The sequence below is a fragment of the Xyrauchen texanus genome, chromosome 23 (genome assembly GCF_025860055.1).
Source record: "Xyrauchen texanus isolate HMW12.3.18 chromosome 23, RBS_HiC_50CHRs, whole genome shotgun sequence".
NCBI lineage: Eukaryota > Metazoa > Chordata > Actinopteri > Cypriniformes > Catostomidae > Xyrauchen > Xyrauchen texanus.
Genome location: NC_068298.1, coordinates 25,662,128 through 25,683,029, shown reverse-complemented (window position 1 = coordinate 25,683,029; position 20,902 = coordinate 25,662,128). Strand labels below are relative to the sequence as shown.

At 36.6% G+C, this 20,902-nt stretch overlaps 2 protein-coding genes across 2 annotated transcripts; both read left to right on the top strand.

Moving 5' to 3' along the window:
- Positions 1-9,214: 9,214 nt before the first annotated feature.
- On the top strand, positions 9,215-16,583 carry arl13a (ADP-ribosylation factor-like 13A). The gene is made up of 10 exons (XM_052154753.1): positions 9,215-9,265; positions 10,325-10,438; positions 10,594-10,664; positions 11,700-11,949; positions 12,284-12,389; positions 14,013-14,218; positions 14,494-14,590; positions 15,163-15,415; positions 15,523-15,639; positions 15,885-16,583. The coding sequence occupies exons 1-10, from the start codon at positions 9,246-9,248 to the stop codon at positions 15,950-15,952; spliced, it is 1,302 nt and encodes a 433-aa protein (XP_052010713.1). The 5' UTR covers positions 9,215-9,245; the 3' UTR covers positions 15,953-16,583.
- A 1,161-nt stretch (positions 16,584-17,744) lies between these two features.
- Positions 17,745-20,246, top strand: tmem35 (transmembrane protein 35). The gene is made up of 2 exons (XM_052154760.1): positions 17,745-17,946; positions 18,840-20,246. Exons 1-2 carry the CDS (start codon positions 17,827-17,829, stop codon positions 19,200-19,202), a joined length of 483 nt encoding a protein of 160 aa, XP_052010720.1. The 5' UTR covers positions 17,745-17,826; the 3' UTR covers positions 19,203-20,246.
- The last annotated feature ends 656 nt before the right edge of the window (positions 20,247-20,902 follow it).

The following is a 20,902-nucleotide window of genomic DNA, read 5'->3' as shown; positions in this document are numbered from 1 at the left end:
CTAACAACATTTAAAGAAGGTAGTATTATAGGATTTCAATAAAATTCCAAAGCAAAAGTGACCATCAAGAGCACTTTTTGATAAATGTTTTTAAATATTGGATGGTATTCAAAAAAGCACCTTTTATTTTTTTATGCAACTAGTATCTCCAGGAAAAGCACATAATTGTATTTTTACAATGTAAGTGATCTAGTTAGTGATCTAACTTTTTAATGACAAGTACCCCTAAATATGATGATCCCCTTATGCATGGGCCCCCCTTTCCTAAAATACTACTGTTGCTATATATTTTCATGTATCAGGGCTCCAGACGAAAAAATAATTTTGGAGCCATTGGCTGCTAATCTGAAACATTAAAGGAACTAACACCAAAAAAAATTACAATTATCCCATAATTTACTCACCCTCAAGCCATCCTAGGTGTTTATGACTTTCTTCTTTCAGCCAAACACAATCGGAGTTATATTAAAAAAATATCCTGGCTCTTCCAAGCTTGATAATGGGAGAGAATGGTACCTTAGATTTTGAAGCCCAAAAAAGTGCATCCCTCCATCATTAAAGTAATCCATACGGCTCCAGGGGGTTAATAAAGGCCTTCTGAAGTGAAACTATGTGTTTTTGTAAGAAAAATATCCATATTTATAACTTAATATCTATAAACTATAATAACTGGCTTCCAGTAACAGCCGCCCACACGCTCACGAGAGAGTATGATGTAGGTGTAGCGTAAGCTCTGGTGAGAAATGACGAACGCGGAAGCTCAGAGGATAGAGGAAGACAGTGATTATAGTTTATAAAATTATAAATATGGATATTTTTCTTATGCAAACGCTTCGCTTCAGAAGGCCTTTATTAACCAACTGGAGCCGTATGGATTACTTTTTTGATGTATGGCTGCACGCACTTTCTTTTCCACTTCCGGCCTCCTAGGTGACCCAGAACCCGTTTTGAAAACCTCTTATTTAGACACTATTCTTCTCTAAAATTCCTATCTCACTTTAACCATTTCTTAATGATGCTAGGAGACGAAGAAACTTTTTGAAATGTGATAAAACTCAAGATTAAGAATTTATGAAGCAAGAAAATCTTGTTTTCTGTTTGAACTGCTGTGTAAACAATGATTCAGTAGTTCAAGAGAAAATACTTTTAGATTGCCATCTGTCAAGATTTGCATCCACTTTTTTATATGGGATGATTTTAATCTCAATATGATTAATGAATGCACACACAATTATGCATGTACTAGATACATTTTGTGAATGTATTTTACTAACCACAAACAAATGCCATTTGATTTGAATCTGTGGAATTCGGGATTGAATGATTGTGCAGCGATTTGTACAAATACAGACATGTTTGCAAATAAACATGTTCTGTTCTACATTAATAAATCAAAAATTGCTCATGCAAAAATGAATCCGTGCATTTGTGATCAGAAGACATGCGTGCATTTATTGACATCTTGTTCGAATCGATCGTGTTCGGTTCATTTGGATTTTGAGTCTTCCTTTTTCGCAGTTTACAGCATTCCACACACACCCGCACCCGCACCCGCACACACACACACACACACACACACACAACTAACGAACAAGCCAGTGCTCTTCATTAACGTGAATACGATTCGTAAATGTGTGTCACTATACAATGCAACAAATGCTTTTCAACCGGTGTCTGTAGAATTAAGAATTACATAAATGTGCAGCAATTTGTACAAATAAAGTCATGTTTGTGAGTATAAATGTTCTGCTTTGTATTAAAGTGTGACAATTTCCGCGTGCAAAAAGGAATCCGTGCATTTCTGGATCAGAAGACACGCGTGCATTTATTGACATCTTGTTCGAATCGATCGTGTTCGGTTCATTTGGATTTTGAGTCTTCCTTTTTCGCAGTTTACAGCATTCCACACACACCCGCACCCGCACCCGCACCGCACACGCACACGCACACGCACACACACACACACACACAACTAACGAACAAGCCAGTGCTCTTCATTAACGTGAATACGATTCGTAAATGTGTGTCACTATACAATGCAACAAATGCTTTTCAACCGGTGTCTGTAGAATTAAGAATTACATAAATGTGCAGCAATTTGTACAAATAAAGTCATGTTTGTGAGTATAAATGTTCTGCTTTGTATTAAAGTGTGACAATTTCCGCGTGCAAAAAGGAATCCGTGCATTTCTGGATCAGAAGACACGCGTGCATTTATTGAGTCCTTGTTCGAATCGATCCTGTTCGGTTCATTTGGATTTTGAGACTTTCTTTCCGCACTTTCAGCAGTGAGGATCCACACGCAACTGAAAGGCAAGGCAGGCAGCTACCACTAGATGGCAGTCGCAGAGTATTACAGAGTTGGCCTGCCCTGGTTTGACAACAGGTGATAATGGACATTGTTCGCGTTCTCCCGAAGAACCTTTAAAACATGGATAATACCATTTTAAACCAACAAGCTGGTTGGGTAAGTATCTTTTTTTCTTTTTTTTCTTTTATTGCATACTGAAAAAAAAAAACAAAAGTAACTTCCTATAGACTAGCAAGTTAAAAACAATGTACATTTTATATATTTGACATATTAATTACATTTTATAAATATTCATTTGATGAGATATTAACAAAAATATGTTGGCTCTTCATTATGTATGTTATATTATGGTTTAGAGTGCGAGCTGATCAGGGAGGAGAGAATTTTGGCGTGGCTCGTCTGATGATTTCTATAAGTGGGCCAGACAGTAACTGCTTTATAGCAGGCAAAAGTGTACACAGTCAGAGGCAAGATAGATTAATCTAAGATTGTTTAAATGTCTTTAACTACTACTTGAAAGACTTGTAATGTCATTATTTTTTGTAATTTGTCTTTTTTAAATGAAGAGTAGAGACTCTGGTGTGATCTCTGGATGGGAGTCACCAGCGTGTTCTACCAAATCTTGCACACAGGAACAGGACATGCTGGATTTGAGCAGCACTCTTCACCTGTTTTGCTGCCATTATGTATTTTTGCCCCGACTGCAAGCAAACCTCAATGTGTTCCGTGAGGGATGGGACAACCACCCATTGAGAACAGAGCAAAACCTCTCACCAAACCAACTGTGGGTGGTTGGTCAGATGGAAAATCCCATTGACAACCCAGAGTTACTGAAGCAGTTAAACAAAGAAAATATCATTTTACAGGGATAGTTCACCCCAACATTTTAATTTAGTCATTTACTCACCCTCAAGTTGTTCCAAACCTGTATGAGTTTCTTTCTTTTGTTGAACAAAAAAGAAGATATTTTAAAGAATTTTGGTAATCAAACAGTTGGTGGCACCCATTGACACCTTTAGTAGTCAATGGTGAGAGGTTTTGCTCTGTTCTCAATGGGTGGTTGTCCCATCCCTCACGGAACACATTGAGGTTTGCTTGCAGTCGGGGCAAAAATACATAATGGCAGCAAAACAGGTGAAGAGTGCTGCTCAAATCCAGCATGTCCTGTTCCTGTGTGCAAGATTTGGTAGAACACGCTGGTGACTCCCATCCAGAGATCACACCAGAGTCTCTACTCTTCATTTAAAAAAGACAAATTACAAAAAATAATGACATTACAAGTCTTTCAAGTAGTAGTTAAAGACATTTAAACAATCTTAGATTAATCTATCTTGCCTCTGACTGTGTACACTTTTGCCTGCTATAAAGCAGTTACTGTCTGGCCCACTTATAGAAATCATCAGACGAGCCACGCCAAAATTCTCTCCTCCCTGATCAGCTCGCACTCTAAACCATAATATAACATACATAATGAAGAGCCAACATATTTTTGTTAATATCTCATCAAATGAATATTTATAAAATGTAATTAATATGTCAAATATATAAAATGTACATTGTTTTTAACTTGCTAGTCTATAGGAAGTTACTTTTTTTTTTCAGTATGCAATAAAAGAAAAAAAAAGATACTTACCCAACCAGCTTGTTGGTTTAAAATGGTATTATCCATGTTTTAAAGGTTCTTCGGGAGAACGCGAACAATGTCCATTATCACCTGTTGTCAAACCAGGGCAGGCCAACTCTGTAATACTCTGCGACTGCCATCTAGTGGTAGCTGCCTGCCTTGCCTTTCAGTTGCGTGTGGATCCTCACTGCTGAAAGTGCGGAAAGAAAGTCTCAAAATCCAAATGAACCGAACAGGATCGATTCGAACAAGGATTCAATAAATGCACGCGTGTCTTCTGATCCAGAAATGCACGGATTCCTTTTTGCACGTGGAAATTGTCACACTTTAATACAAAGCAGAACATTTATACTCACAAACATGACTTTATTTGTACAAATTGCTGCACATTTATGTAATTCTTAATTCTACAGACACCGGTTGAAAAGCATTTGTTTCATTGTATAGTGACACACATTTACGAATCGTGTTCACGTTAATGAATAGCACTGGCTTGTTCGTTAGTTGTGTGTGTGTGTGTGTGTGTGTGTGTGTGTGTGTGTGTGTGTGTGTGTGTGTGGGTGTGAACGTGTATTTATCACTTTGTGGGGACCAAATGTCCCCATAAGGATAGTAAAACCCGAAATTTTTGACCTTGTGGGGACATTTTGTCGGTCCCCATGAGGAAAACAGCTTATAAATCATACTAAATTATGTTTTCTGAAAATGTAAAAATGCAGAAAGTTTTCTGTGAGGTTTAGGTTTAGGGGTAGGGTTAGGTTTAGGGGATAGAATATAAAGTTTGTACAGTATAAAAACCATTATGTCTATGGAAAGTCCCCATAAAACATGGAAACACAACGTGTGTGTGTGTGTGTGGGTGTGGGTGTGTGGGTGTGGGTGTGTGGGTGTGGGTGTGTGTGTGTGGAATGCTGTAAACTGCGAAAAAGGAAGTCTCAAAATCCAAATGAACCGAACACGATCGATTCGAACAAGATGTCAATAAATGCACGCATGTCTTCTGATCACAAATGCACAGATTCATTTTTGCATGAGCAATTTTTGATTTATTAATGTAGAACAGAACATGTTTATTTGCAAACATGTCTGTATTTGTACAAATCGCTGCACAATCATTCAATCCCGAATTCCACAGATTCAAATCAAATGGCATTTGTTTGTGGTTAGTAAAATACATTCACAAAATGTATCTAGTACATGCATAATTATGTGTGCATTCATTAATCATATTGAGATTAAAATCATCCCATAGGACAGGGGGTTGTATGCATGGCTTTGCATGAGTTTAGTCAGCAGATAAAGTAAGCATCTGATTTGTTACGCCAGTAATGACTTAATCAGATCAGACAAGGGAGTAGAAAATAGGATGTTGTTTTTCTTTGGTTTGAAGCATGGCCTCACTTCTGTTTTAATTAAAGGAATTGGATCTTCCTCTGTAATTTGAGCTAAGAGAGAAGCATTGAAATGGAAGACACAGGAAAAATGCAGCTATGCTCGGTAGAGCTAAACTCATGCCCAAAGTAATTTGTGATGCTCTAACTCTGAATAACAGATGCTGAGTGAAGAAATAGATCAATACATATTTGTTGAATTTGATTACAAACAGAAATTGATGTAAACAGTGTTTTTAACCCTAAAAAGGGCACAACCATTAAGAAACCTCATAAACTTAATATATTGATATTTTCACACACGTAGGGCCCAAATAACACAATTGCACTTTTTTTTTAAATATTGCTTGTATTTTAAATTTGACTAATTGGATCCCACATGTTATGCTGCACCTTTATGGTATAAAAATAGTTCTTACAAGTTTTAAATGCATCTTTCCTGAGGCCACTGATAATTTCAGTAAATTGTTTTGCACCAAAACTGTCATAGCTTAATAATAAATGATAATTATCCACCCTGTCTCTGGCCCTCTGTCTGAAACGCTCGGTTATGGCCTCAGAGTCTCCTTTAAACTTCAATGTAAATGACCACTGTTTTGATTGGTTAACATCGTGCAGCCCCTCAAATTCAGCCATATTTGAAACTCAATCGGAAGAGAATAAACAAGCTCTCCACAACATTATAAAACTAAATGACAGGGTTTACTAATAACGCACATCCAACATATTTCATCTGAATATATTAAACATCTCTCAAGCACAACTGTTAATAAAAATTATACATTTTATTTTCCATTTCATGACCCCTTTAAAACAGTATTTTGGTGTCAGAGCCTCTTAAAATGGTTACCAAAAAGTACCGTTGTTCTTGGAAATGGTACCATGGTATTACTATGTTTTTTTGGACATGTTACCATGGTAAGACCATCACTTTTGGACATTGTCATATGGTACAATGTTGTTTGCACATGCACCATGTTAATACCATGTTTCTAGGACATGTAATGTATAATGGTAATACATAATATGCTTTGAAGTAATTTTTCGTACTTTGTAAATACAATGTTATATGATGATGATTGTTATTTAGTCCCACAGCATTTTTCAAAGTGCTACGGTATAACCATCTAATGTCATCACTTTACCATACTGATCAAGATGAAGAGTGGGACCAGTTCCCCAAGGCCTCAGATAACCAGGGGGGCATCAAAAGTCTCAGGACTGCCAAAGGAAGGTGAACACCAGGACCTTTGGCTTATACAGCACAAGCTGACCACTTGGGTCACAAGGCTTTTCGGTGAATACAGCAAAAGCTGATTGCTAGGGCCAGGTGATGATACACAATAACGGGATCATCTTGGGTCCCTTTGGTGCATTTAGGATAGCTTGGTCAGAAAAGTCAATATTTTGCAAGAGGGAGACTCTCACATCCTAGGCTACATTTTGCAGCCATCTAATGTTAGTCAACCAAAGCACATGTTTCCTAATTTGTAATAATTCTCGAAACTAGCCATTGCCACTTGACATAGTTTAAAGGCTTTTCAGGGTGGGTGGGAGTGGTGGGGGAGTTTTTGTTTTTCTACAAAAACCTTTGTAGAGTTAACTGTAATTCTGAAATTCTTAGAAAATGATAAGGTGGTATAATAAAAGATGAATCATCAGAGTGGATGATCTTTTCTAGTGCATATTTCATTGGTTTATTCACTAATTTAGATTGACCTGGTATTCAGTGCAGTTTGTTTATTGTGCCTGGAACAACATTTGACTTGGAATCTTGTGACAGGGATAGACACAATCTCTGAAAATCCACCTTGTTATCAAATCTGCAGTGAATCTGACAAGAAACGAAGGTGTGGCAGTGGGGGCGTGGTCAAGTGTCCGTACAGTGAGAGAGAGCGGTAAGGGCACTTGCACCTGAGCTAAATTATGCCTAACACCTGTTTCTTATTACAGTAAACATGGGGAGAGCGGCATAAAAGAGCCACATAGCCAGCAGACCAGAAAGAGAGAGTGTGGATCAGAAAGTTCTGTGAACCTAAAGTGTTGAGACTAAGGAATATTGTGAAGCTGAAATATTTGTGCAAAACCAAGTTATTCTCTCTCTGTGAAGCTGGTGTGCTGTGGCGCCCTGTGAAAGTAAATAAAAGTACTCACTTGAGTTGAAGGAACCTGTTGACTTTTGTTGTCCCTTGGACTGCCACAGAAGGCAAATATAGTCATGGTTCGACTCGAGACTTCGGCCTGAAATTGACTATATATAAATATATTATTATAAATAATGCTTTGACAAATCAGTTTGTCCAAGATGATAAAAAGGACAAATATTTTTTTAATAATTTAAAACACGTGTGCTAAGTTATTAGAAATGCAATCTTTATATCCATGTTGGCTTCATACAATTTTTTAAAAATGTATACCTTTAATCATAATTAATTTAATAACTTTAAATTTGTCAATTGGTATAATCATCAAGTAAAACATATTTAAAACACCTTGAACACATGTGAGTTTGCACATCTTAATCTTAACTTAATATTGTCAAAAAAAAGTTATCATTAAGTCATGAATATCAGTAAGTTTTCTTAGGGTTACTCCATTTGACCTGTATAAAATGTACATGGTCTTTTAATAAAAATGTAAAAATATCTCTTTTATTTTCTGCACAATTTGGAATGCCCAATTCCCAATGTGCTCTAGGTCCTCGTGGTGGCGTAGTGACTCGCCTCAATCCGGGTGGCAGATCTCAGTTGCCTCCGTGTCTGAGACAGTCAATCGTGCATCTTATCAAGTGGCTTGTTGAGCGCATTACCGCATAGACGTTACCCAGGACCCCCATATCAAATTTTTTTGGTCACATGACAACAGAAGGGCTACAATTCCTTCAATTTTTCAATTCCTACTTTTTAAAATAATTAGCTTAGAATCATTTTTTTTTTTGTTTTATGTCAACATTGTTTTTCATAAGAATTTCAGCCTTTTATTTATTTGTTTCTTTATTTTTTTACTGTCTCTGGACAGCTACAACCCCCATTAACAGCTTAGACTTTAATAAAAAAATCTAAAGCATTTTGAGCTCAACAATTGAATACATGTTCATCATTGTGGCATGGGGGCGTGGTGGTGTGTCGGTCTGCGCATCACTATAACAAGACACAGGTGTTATTGTTGATTCTAAACCAGGTGACAAGCCTTACCGCTCTCTCTCTCTCCCACAGACCGCCACACGACCACGCCCCCACGCAACAATCATATATTCAAGTTATTTTTTTGTAGGAATTGCAATTTTTATGTATTTTCGAAGAATTTATTAGATCCAGTCAGATCATCATGATCATCATCACGTCATTGACCCAAAGACATACATAAATTTTTTAAATTGTGGCAAATACCTTTTGGGGCCACTGTACATTTTTTAATTAAAAATGTCTAAAGAATTGACTCAGTGTTCTGAATCCTTTTCTGAAGATGCACATTTCAGAAGCAGGTGAGGCTGCGTTGCTCAGAATTACCACACTTTATCTGAGAGTGATGTGTAAACAACAGGATATCAAAACACTATGGTGCAATCTACAGTAACTTGCCTATGACTAAGAGCACAATATGAGAAGTACATTAAATATTTGTCATTCACCTCCAACCAAATGGCCAGAGATTTTCTATAATTTAACTAAATATTTGTTTGGATGTCTATAATGGCATTCGTTTATAAATACCTGAGTAACTATCACATTTGGCCCAGTTAAAGTGACCAAAACCAGCTATCCAGAAGGGCAGCTGCCACCTACCCATCATGTGATTGGCTTTTTCTTCCTAGCTCCTCCCACATGAGGTGACAGGATTAGAGGAATAAGTAGAGCCTGATTAGTTTTTTAGCTGCCCTGTGGAAAATGTCTTTAGCGAAACAAACAAAAACACATGCATGGATTCTGACATACTACTGTAAGTAATGTGGGATGTTTTTTGTTGAGTCTTTTTTTACTCTACACTTTTGTGATATGCATATGTCAGTATAATTATCAGTACCGTGTTGCTTGTGAGCATATACACAGGGAAGAGTTAGACCATTATTTTCCATAAGACATTACATGTCTTCAGAATGGATATTTCTGCTGAGTTATTAAGTATGTGTGGAATGTCTGGCTAAAAATATGACATTCACTTATTACATTCAATATTATTGTGCTGTTCTCAGATGATCCAAACATGTGGATGAGTTTTGCATGCCAAAATTCTGAGAAACACTCTTTATGTTTTTTGTTTGTATAATCAGTTTATACGCTGCCATGTAGTTTGCTGTACCTGTAGTGAGAAATGCAGTTTAGAACTGATTAAGTTCTAATAGCACATGTGATAGGTTTTAAGGTTTTGTACTGTAATGTAGCTACAATCCTGCTTAAGTATGCAAAGTTTAAACTTCTTTACTGTTATAAATCACAGAGGAATTTATAAGTGGGCTGCCACCATGCAGGCTGCTTGGGTAAAGGGGTCAATGTTATCTGAATGAGAGTGCGTAATTCAATCAGACTATTCTTTAAAGGCTTACAAGCCGGAACAGATGTACAGTAATTGACTAAGCACTGTGATCGGAAACCACACAGTTCTGTAAATGTAATTAGACTACTGTGTGTATACACTAGCAGCAGATAATTTGGCTTGTTGTGCTGTAAAATTGTGTTTATGAAAATTAATTTTTTCAAAGAATATTTGAAATTGCATTCCGTGCTTTGATCAACAACTGGTAGATAATTGTAAAGAAATAACATCCTATAGTTTCATACTTTTTGCTAGCTCCCTTTTTAGGTCACTTCAAGGATTATTACAGGTATAACAGGTGATGTGAGTAATAGAAATGTACTAATGAGTCACTAATGAGTCCTTAAGTCTTGGGGTTAATGCTTGGGCAAGACACAACAGATGATGTTTACATGTATCCTTAGGCCATGAGTACATATGGAAATGCTATGAGGACTGAGACATAGCTCTGTTATCTGCTCTAAGGTATGAGTTAAGGAGACGATGGTGCTCTCCTTGGTGCTCTCCTCCTCAGCTCAACATGTTCAACCTTATGAGCAATTGCTGCAGTTGGGTGTCCAAACTCCAGCAACCACTGAGGTACCAGTCAGCCAAGCAAATACAAATATACAGTCACTCGATGTTTTGCTTTATCACCAGCGGACTGCCTCTTTTCAACAGATGCCTTATTATATGCTTCTGCTGCACAAATAGGGGAACTATTCTTCATTTTAATTTAATTTATTTTTCTTCAGGAAGATCACAGTGCTAGTAGTTGGCTTGGACAAGGCTGGAAAAACATCTTGTATCAGAGGGATGTTGAGAGGTAATTTAACAGTTACTAAAGAAAAATATAACATTCATTTTCATTGCTATGCAGATGCCCTGCAGTTGTATACAGTATGTCATTGAATTCCAATGATCTGACTCATTTGAATGCTTTTTAAGCTTGTATAACAGAAATAAAAGAATTTAATGGCATATCATTTTCTTCGGTTAAATACAAATAAAACAGAGGTTGTTATAATCGGTCATGGTTTTAAAAAAATGTCAGATTGATTTAGCGCTTCGTTGGGTGGTCCCAAATATTCAGCAGGTGGTGAGAAATTTAGGGGACTATTTTGATACAAAATTAAGAATATCATGTCAGACAGTTCGGTCTTGTTTTTGTCTCGAGGTTTAGGGTTACAGAGAAGCTTATACATGCTTTTATTTAGTCTCACCATGATCATTGTAATGGCATGTTTTAACTTTAAATCAGCACACTTCGGCTACAATCAGTGCAAAATTGTGCATAGACTTTTGACACAAAATAGGTCTTCAAATCATATTACTCTAGTTTTAGCTTCTTTGCATTGGTTACCAATTCATTTTAGGGTTAATTTAAAAATATTATCAATTATATATATTATGCATTACATGGTTTTGTTGCCAGAATATTTAGCAGAACTTTTAAGACCTTACAAAACAGTTAGAAGTCTTTGATCTTCTTGTCATGAACTGTTGTCTGTTCAAAGATCCAGATGCAAAACTAAAGGTGCTTTTGTAGTGAAGGCCCCTTGATTATGGGACAGCCTCCCCTGGGATATAAGATCTGCTGAATCTGTGTCTGTTTTTAAGTCTTTTTAAAAAACGATTTTATAGACTTGCTTTAATTACTATGTGAATGTGTTGTGATTTACGGAGTGTGTTTTGATTTTATGTTTTGTGAAGCACTTTGTGCTAAACTGAAAAAAGGTGCTATAAAAATAAAGTTATTATTATTATTATAGATAAAAAATTAATGATATCTGAAAATGAAAAGGAGGCACTAAATTCAATGCATTATATTCAATTTTGAATGTTATGTACATTTGTTCAGTGCCCCCTGGAGAAGTGGGTCCCACTCATGGATGTGTCCGCACTGAGCTTAGGGTGGAGAACTACTTGGTTAATATACTGGATATGGGTGGAGTTCCAGAGGTTCGGGGGTCCTGGCGAGAGCATTACAGTGAAGCTCACGGCATCATCTATGTGCTGGATGCCAGCGACAGACAACGACTGAAAGAAGTCAAAGATGCTCTGGTGGACTTGCTGAAGCATCCAAGAGTAGCAGGAAAACCTCTCCTAGTGTAGGATATGCTACACTTAGAACAACTAAGAATAATAATTAAATGAATCAGTGTATTAACAGAAATCACATAATAAGATATTTATTTGTTCAAATTAGCCTAGTGCAGAACTATTCCACTTTAAAAGCAATATAACAATTCAGTAAATGTAAAAATAACTGTCTTAGGGCCATATTACAGAAATATACTAACTGTTGAATTATATATTGATCCTAACTTGAACTTGTCAGACCTTAAGACTTAAGATGGGAAGATTCTGTTATAAAGACAACCTCATCTTGAGTAGTGACATCTTGCTTGCAATCCATCTTATTATCTCCACGTCCTATAACAGGTTGGCAAATAAACAGGACAAAATGAATGCTCTACTGGGAAATGAACTGATAGAAATCCTCGCCCTAGAGAAGCTGGTCAACCAGAGCCGATCACTTTGCCACATTGTAAGTACTGTGGTTTAATACAATTTCTGACAATGTTTGACGTACAATCCCAATTCTGAAAAAGTTGAGACAGTATGAAAAATTTAATAATGTATTTTATTTTATTTATTTATTTGCAACACACTCCAAAAAAGTTGGGACAGTCGAGTGTTTACCACTGTGAAACATCAGCATTTCTTCTAATAACACTTATTAAGCATTTAGGTACTAAAGACACGTTTGTTAAGTTTAAAAAGTGGAATTTCCCCCCATTCAGCCATTATGCAGGTCTTCAGCTGCACAATTTTATGGGGTCTTCATTGCCATATTGTGCGCTTCATAATGCACCACACATCCTCCATTGGAGATGGTCAGGACTGCAGGCAGGCCAATCTAGCACCCGCACTCACTGCTTATTCAGCCAGTATGTGGTTTGAAGTTGGCCTGCTGAACATTCCAGGGACTCTGAAAAAGATGGTGCTGGATGGCAGTGTATGTTGCTCCAAAATTTTTACATATCTGTCTGCATTAATGGTATCCTCACCGATGTGCAAGTTACCCATGCCGTGGGGTCTGACACACCCCTGGCCCATACAGACACTGGTTTTTGGACCTGACGCTAATAACAGCTTGGATGGTCCTTTTTGTCTTTGGCTGAGAACACGAAGGCTGTGTTTTTCAAAAACTGTTTGAAATGTTGACTCATCGGATCAAAAAAACATGGTTCCACTGTTCTACTTTCCACCCAGCCCAGAGAAGTCGGCAGCGCTTCGGGACAGTGTTGATGTATGACTTCTGCTTTGCACAGTAAAGTCTTAACTTTCATCTGTGGATGAAGCGGCGAGTGGTGTTGACTAACAAAGGTTTACTAAAGTAATTCCAAGCCCATGTTCATGATATCCATTACAGATTAATGATTTTTATATGACAGTGATGATTTAGGGATCAGAGATCACGTGCATTCAGAAGTGGTTTTTGTCTTGCCCTTTCCGCACCGAGATTTGACCAGATTCCTTGAATCTTTTAACTATTAGAGGGTGAAATGTCTTTGGAGATAATTGTTCTCAAAGTGCTGGATTATTTGCTGAAGCATCTGTTGGCAAATTGACAAGTCTCGAATGATCCTTGTTCTTGAAGGACTAGGCTGTTTTTGGAGGCTCCCTTTTTCATATGACATGATTGCCTCACCAGTTTAACATCTCCTGTTTCACATCGCCTTGTTATTTTAACTCGTCAAATTGTTAATAATCATAAATTGCCCCTGTCTCAACTGTTTTGGAGCGTGTTGCAATCATCTGATTTGAAATTACTGTACATTAAAAAAAACTATGAAATTCACAAAGTGCAACATCATATAATGTGCAGTTGTGGTGCTTTCAATGTAGCAAAGGGTGAATATAATTTACAAATCACTTCTTTTTGTTTTTATTAGCATTTTTCATACTTTCCCAACTTTTTCGTAATTGGGGTTGCACAAAATATGTGCTGAAAAATTCTGGGACTCGTATTTTAAAGAAACTGGCAATATACGTTTGTAACATGCCATGAAATGTTTATGGTTATGACAACATCCTGATTGAATACTAAGAGGTTTATGACTATTTTGAGCTTCTAAGAGATTATCTGTCGAAATACTGTATGCAGGAGCCATGTTCTGCCTCAATGGACCTGCGTCGCTGGTCAGACAGAAAGACCCTTCGAGGTCTCCGATGGCTACTTCGAGCTGTGTGCTTGGACTACCCAGACATCTGTGCCCGTGTGATGAGAGATGGGAGGCGACCAATAGCGCCAGAAGAAAAAGACAGGAAAGGAAAAATAGAGAAGAGCCGGAGCAAACCTAAAGATGAGAAGTGAGGGGTGGGCTTATATATGTAGATTTACACAGGATAGGACATTAGGATGACAGGGGTTATATTAAAGCTGAACATTACGTATTGCAGTTCTTTTGAGTGCCACTAGTGGCACAGAAATTACACATCATCTGTAACTAGTAACAATACTTTCTACTATTTATTTCTGACACTTCTATATAATATGTACCGGTAGAATCAATTATTTATTGCCATCTTGTGTCTTATTGATTATTTATTGCGTCTTATATAATTATTTATTGCGTTCTTGTCAGAACGAGGGCAAGCAATATACATATCCACCAAGACGAGAACACGGAAAACGTGAAGAAAAATGGGACTTTGCAACCAATCAGAAATATTCTGAATAAGGTTAAACAGCTATGTTGTTTATTCCCACCCTGTGGATGCTTGTTAAATGAATATTCTGGGTTCAATACAAGTTAAGATCAATTTACAGCAAGTTTGATATATGTCGATTACCAAAAAATAAATTTTGACTTGTCCCTCATTTAAAAAAGAAGAAGAAGAAACAAGAATCATGGTTACAGTAAAGGTACTTACAATGGAAGTGAATGGAGAAAGTCCAATAACAACAAAATACACACTGCTTCTGAAGTAACATGTCAACTTTATTCATGTTAACATGATTTTAGGAAGACCAAATCAAATTTATATATCCAATATTACAGATTTATTGTCGTGATGATATAACACCAGTAAATCCCAATTTTTTGCTTGTTGCTATACTTTTGAAACTGCTAAATGTTTATGGACTGGCCTGTTGAAATGAATTTTTGTGGTAATCATTATGCCACAAATGCTTTTGATTTAGCTTAACTTGTATTGAACTGGGAACATTCATATAATATCACAGAAATAACAACATCTTTCTTGTTTTACTGTCACCGCACTAATCAATTTACCTTCTAACATTATTGTAGGAAAACTCTTTTAAAAAGAAACTAAGCAAAAAGAAGATGAAGGTCAAAATTAAAAAGGGCAGTCCAAGCAGAGAAGTTGTGAATGAAGACGAGGTGGAGGAGACAGATCAGGACCACAACTGCCAGAAAGATAAAGCCAGCAGTGCATTGTTGCCTCTGAAACGTGGGAAGCTTAAGCACAAAGCCAAAGTGAAAGAAGAGACTTTGAATCTACCAGAATCCCCCAACAACAAAGTCCCCAAACCACCTAGAGGTACTTGGTGTAAAAAAGGGTGCATTCAAACTTACAGTATTCATCACTAAAATGAGTGAAGTACTACAGTCTATTACCTCTCATGCTCTGAACACACTTATTCACAGGAAAAGAGGAAAAAAGGAGAAGAAAGAAGACAGTTAAAGTAAAACGAAAGAACAAGATAAACACTGAGGAAGTTCCGACTGCTTACGCACAGCCAGTTGATCTTTCAAACACTTTCGGTGAGCATTAGTACCCTTTAACCCCTATTCATTTTGCTCAGGGCTGTTCTTGGGGAGATTTTTGGCCTTGTGGGAGGAATTTTAAAACAAATACATTCTATTCAAACTTTATACTTATTTGAAATTATCTTTCCACATTGTAAACAAAACAAACAAAATACAAGCATTTGCTTAATATAAAGACAGCCCTGATCTGTAGAAATGTAGACTAAATTAAAACATTTAATTTGCCTGTTTCCTGATAGACCTTTACCGAAAAGCTATTTTGGCTCTCAAAGCCCGACAGGAACGGGAAATGGTTTCAGGTCAGTGAGAAAAAAGAAACATGGACAGCCCATGTCATCACATAGAATGAAGATCTGTGCATCGCATTGACTGAAGATGGCTTACAAACATGCTGAAGCACTTTTCAATGTTTTAACCCACTGGGTCGTGTGCTCGGCCCATTCAAAAGAGTTACTGTCAATGTTTAGAAGTCCAGAGTCATGGATACTTTTGTAATACATGAGAGGCAGTTTTTATAATTGTATTAAGAAATCGTATTTTAAGTGTCATTCTGGGTGTTGACATCCATTTAGAATGTTGGAAAAAAACTGTACAGTCTATCCATTATAGTGTTCTAAGTGACTTTTGATAACTGTAAATGTTTTTAATATGTTTTTGCATGTGACATATAGAACAAGGCAATGTGTGATGAAACCGATAGATAAACAGGGTGGTTTACTATGGGATATACAGTACTTGTATTGACTCTGTATAAGATTGTGTATTCACATATTGTTTACAAAATATGACAATGCCTACAGTTCCTTCTACATATATCTTTAAAAAAATGTTACTCAATTTCTTATCAACTAATTAATAATTTGTATAAGTGTGTGAGGGTTTTATATATAGGCAAAATGCATGATACATATTTCAGTGCACAATCACAAAATAATATTCCCTGATAATGTTTTTTTTTTCTATTAAAAAGTAATAAACAATGATTTTACTGTACTACCTTGTGTTGAATTATTCATGCAGCAAATTAGGTATCCGGTCATTCCTAGAAGGGAACCGTCGGGCTGCGGATAGTCTACCGAGGTCGCATTCATATTCTAAATGGCATACTGCCATTCTACTCTACTATTTCTGCCATAGATAGATGTGGCAGAAGTGGTATGGATAGTATGCCATTCCGAACTCGGCCACTGTGTTTATTTGGACTCCCACAGAAACCTAAAACCTACATCTAAAATAACCCTAACTTTAGTGACAGCAAATGCAACGCTTGTGTGATGTACCCCGCCTGATGGTTCCCTTCTAGGTACCTCATCTCTATTCACTTATATTTATATTAAAGGAATATTTCACCCAAAAATCTTTCTTTCTTCTGCAGAACACAAAATATGATTTTTAAAAGAATATTTCAGCTCTGTTGGTCCTCACAATGCAAGTGAATGGTGGCCAGAACTTTGAAGCTTTGACATTTTTTACTATATAAATCTACTTTCAAACAGCCCTTCTAAGCAAGCTGATAAGAGCTCTTCTTTAGTTTTTTGTCAATTCGCATTCTTTGGGCTGCTGATGTGTAAATATGATTTAGTTATTATTTTCCCTTGCTTTATCCCTCTGGTTTTTTTTCTCCTCTCTGCGCAGTAGGTGGTGATATGTACAAAGAATGCAAATTGCTAAAATACAGAAGTGTGTCCTCTCGTGAACGTGCTGGAGAGGGGCTGGTGAAAGTGTAGATTTATAGTAAAAAGGACTTAAAAGTTTTTTTCTCACACACACCACTCATATCACTTATGAAGACATGGATTTAATCACTGGAGTCGTATGGATTAATTGTATAATGCCTTTATGTGCTTTTTGGAGCTTCAAATTTCTTAAGAGATTATTATAATAATTATTATTATTTATTTATTTTTAATCTTCGTTTGTGTTCAGCAGTCAGAGGAAGAAAGTCATACACATCTAGGATGGCATGAGGGTGAGTAAATTATGAGAGAATTTTCATTTTTGGATGAACTATTCCCTTAAACCTCGATGGCGCACTCTAGCGCTGTTTCTTAGTACTGTAACGGTTTGAAATGCCGCCATATTTGTCTATTCGAGCCCTTCCCCCTTCAGCATCTTCAGCAGGACAGTGAAGAAAGCTGGAGCGGGACAGCAGATGCCAGACGAAAGAACTCTTTACCGAAGATGGCCTCGCCGAGAACAGTAACCATTGTCGCCCTATCCTTCGCACTGGGCCTGTTTTTCGTGTTCATGGGCACAATTAAACTCACGCCGAGATTAAGCAAAGATGCATACAGTGAGATGGTAAGTGATCGTCAATTTGACAGCACCCGTGATAAGCAAATGAAGCTGCAACAACCAGAAACATTGTTTTGGGATGGGGTTCGAATTTAACTGGGCATTCTCATCGTCTGCCTGTGTTATGCTGTCATAGCATGCTAAATTTACACGAGAATGCATGGCCTACACGATTAATATTTTAAGTTTTTTAAAAATTTTAATATATATATTAAACTAAATTAGATATTTAATACTAAATATAGTATTGGACATAATTAGATTGTTGATCATTTGCGTGATTATGTAAAATAATGAAACATAATTAGAGCAGTTGAGCGTTAATTATGCGCACAGCCGCAGCATTGTTGTTTCATTAGATCCTTGTTTCATATAGACCATTTGTGACATCACAATGCGATCGTCAAGCATCATATTTACCTCTTGTATGATAAATAGAGCAAACGCTTTATACAATGATATGCAGTGATTATTTTGTGACAAAACAATCCTTTTTGAAGTAGCCTGATAAAGCTATGGCGACGCTTCCAGAAAATTCTATCTCCTACTGCAGGTGCAGCAGCTGCTGTGTTGATGCCATTCGAATATTCAAATTTTGAACTGAAAATGATAAAATTCTATTTTTAGGTCTTTAAATAGTTTTAACCGAAAGGTCATTTGTTTACATGATATTTGCTTGTGTGATTTTTGTTGTGATGGTGATAAAATAAGACCTGGTACTCAAATTCATGGTAGCAGTGGGCCTGTGCTATTTGTACAGTTAATTTGACTACATTCAACTGTGTTATGCAGTGCCTGGCTAGAAAGTGATTGTAATTGCCATGAATGTTCTTATATATGAGCTTGACAATGTTATATTTGAATTGCTTCTAAATGGCCTGCTTTTGTTCATTTTCCAGAAAAGAGCATACAAGAGTTATGCCAAGGCCCTTCCAGCATTGAAAAAGATGGGTGTTTCTTCTGTACTTCTACGCAAGATTATTGGTACACTTGAGGTGGGATGTGGAGTGGTTCTGACACTTGTGCCAGGGAGACCAAAAGACGTAGCCAACTTTATTCTGCTACTGGTCATGCTAGCAGTGCTTTTCTTCCACCAGCTGGTTGGAGATCCTCTAAAACGCTACGCTCATGCCCTGGTGTTTGGTATTTTGCTGACTTGTCGGCTACTCATTGCTCGCCAGGGTGAGGACCGGCCTGAGAGGGAGGAAAGAAGAGAGGAGCAGATCAATGCCCAGGAAAAGAACAAAGTCAAAATTTCTTAGCTCAACAATTTTCACACTGAGAGCCATGTTTCTGTGGATAGTAGAGATTGTGCTGGGATAAAAGCTCCAAAATATGATTTCTGTCCCTCACTTACATATCAGCAGTCCAAAAATCAGTTCTTAGTTTACCTTACCTCATGTCTTCTGACCTGTAAAACCTCTTATTTAAATACAAATCTTCACCTTGGACAATCACCATTGTGGCAACTGTTTTGGCTGTGGTTCTTAAGCAAAGATTAAACTAGGGTTATTCCAAGCTGTAATTTTTATGTCCCGAATTGAACAATATTGTATGAATTGCCACTTTTAATATCATACTGTGATACAGTTAAGCTTCAGGTGCGAACATTACTTATTATTTCCTTTTTGAACTACTGTAGATTGAAACCGGTTACACAAAATAAGTTATGTTTACTTTGAGGATTTTTGTTTAAACGTTAGTATATAAAATCCCACCAATAATTTAACATAATTTAATGATAATTTAAAGGTCATACATGAACAGTGGATGGATATTAATATTCAGTTTTCTGTATATCCTCAAACTTTGCCATAATCGTCAAAAATGAAAATATAGAAACCGTTTGTTCAGCAACAAGTTCTGCATATTATTTATTGTAATGCATCTGTTTTTTACTTACACAAAGAAATGTAAGAAGTTTCGTCTCTTTGTTTCTTTTACAAAAATGTATTTTCTTGCTGACTCTTGAAATTGTCCAATAAAAATCTTATCCATGGAATCTAATGGGTTCTTGCTCCTTTTAAAACCTAGAAATACAATATTGTGTTTTCTCTTTAGATTGATACATTATGTGTCATTATGAAAACTTAAGGTAATTTGACTTTTACTATTGTATTTTCTTTAGAATGATCATTTGCTGTTTGTATTGAGTGTAAATACTTATACTTAACAGAGAACATGGATTTGATTTGGATGCAACAACCTGGTCCGCAAACTTAATTGGGCATTTTACTTCACAAAGTATAGGTCATGTTGCACTTTTAACAGTGAGAAAATACCCTGATATGTTTGTGCATGCAGATGCTGACAATAAAACTTCTATGCAGTTTACCATTGAGTTCCATGCTTTTCCATAGTTAAACAAAACATACATTACCACCAGCATTACCTGTACAAGCATCCTGATATCTAGACCAAGCCAGACAATAAATGATGGTTAACCATATTTATGCTAATATATCTTGCATGACATACTATTTAGTATATTTAAGCTCACTGGAATGCACACTAGTTTTAAAAATAATAGGCTAATAATAAGTTTGAGTTCACCAAAAAGAATTGTGAAAAATTACAGTTGAAATCAGAGGTTTACATACACTTAGGTTGAAGTCATTAAAACACATTTTTTAACCACTCCACATATTTAAAATTAGCCAACTATAGTTTTGTCAAGTCGTTTAGGACATCCACTTTGTGCATAACACAAGTACTTTTTCCAACATTTCCAGTGGGTCAGAAGTTTTCATACACTAAGTTAGACACTATACACTAACTGTGCAGCTTGGAAAATTCCAGAAAATTATGTCAAGCCTTTAGACAATTAGCTTCTGATAGGAGGTGTACTTTATTTGAGGTGTACCTCTGGATGTATTTTAAGGCCTACCTTCAAACTCAGTGCCTCTTTGCTTGACATCATGAGAAAATCAAATTAAATCAGCCAAGGCCTAGGAAAATTTAT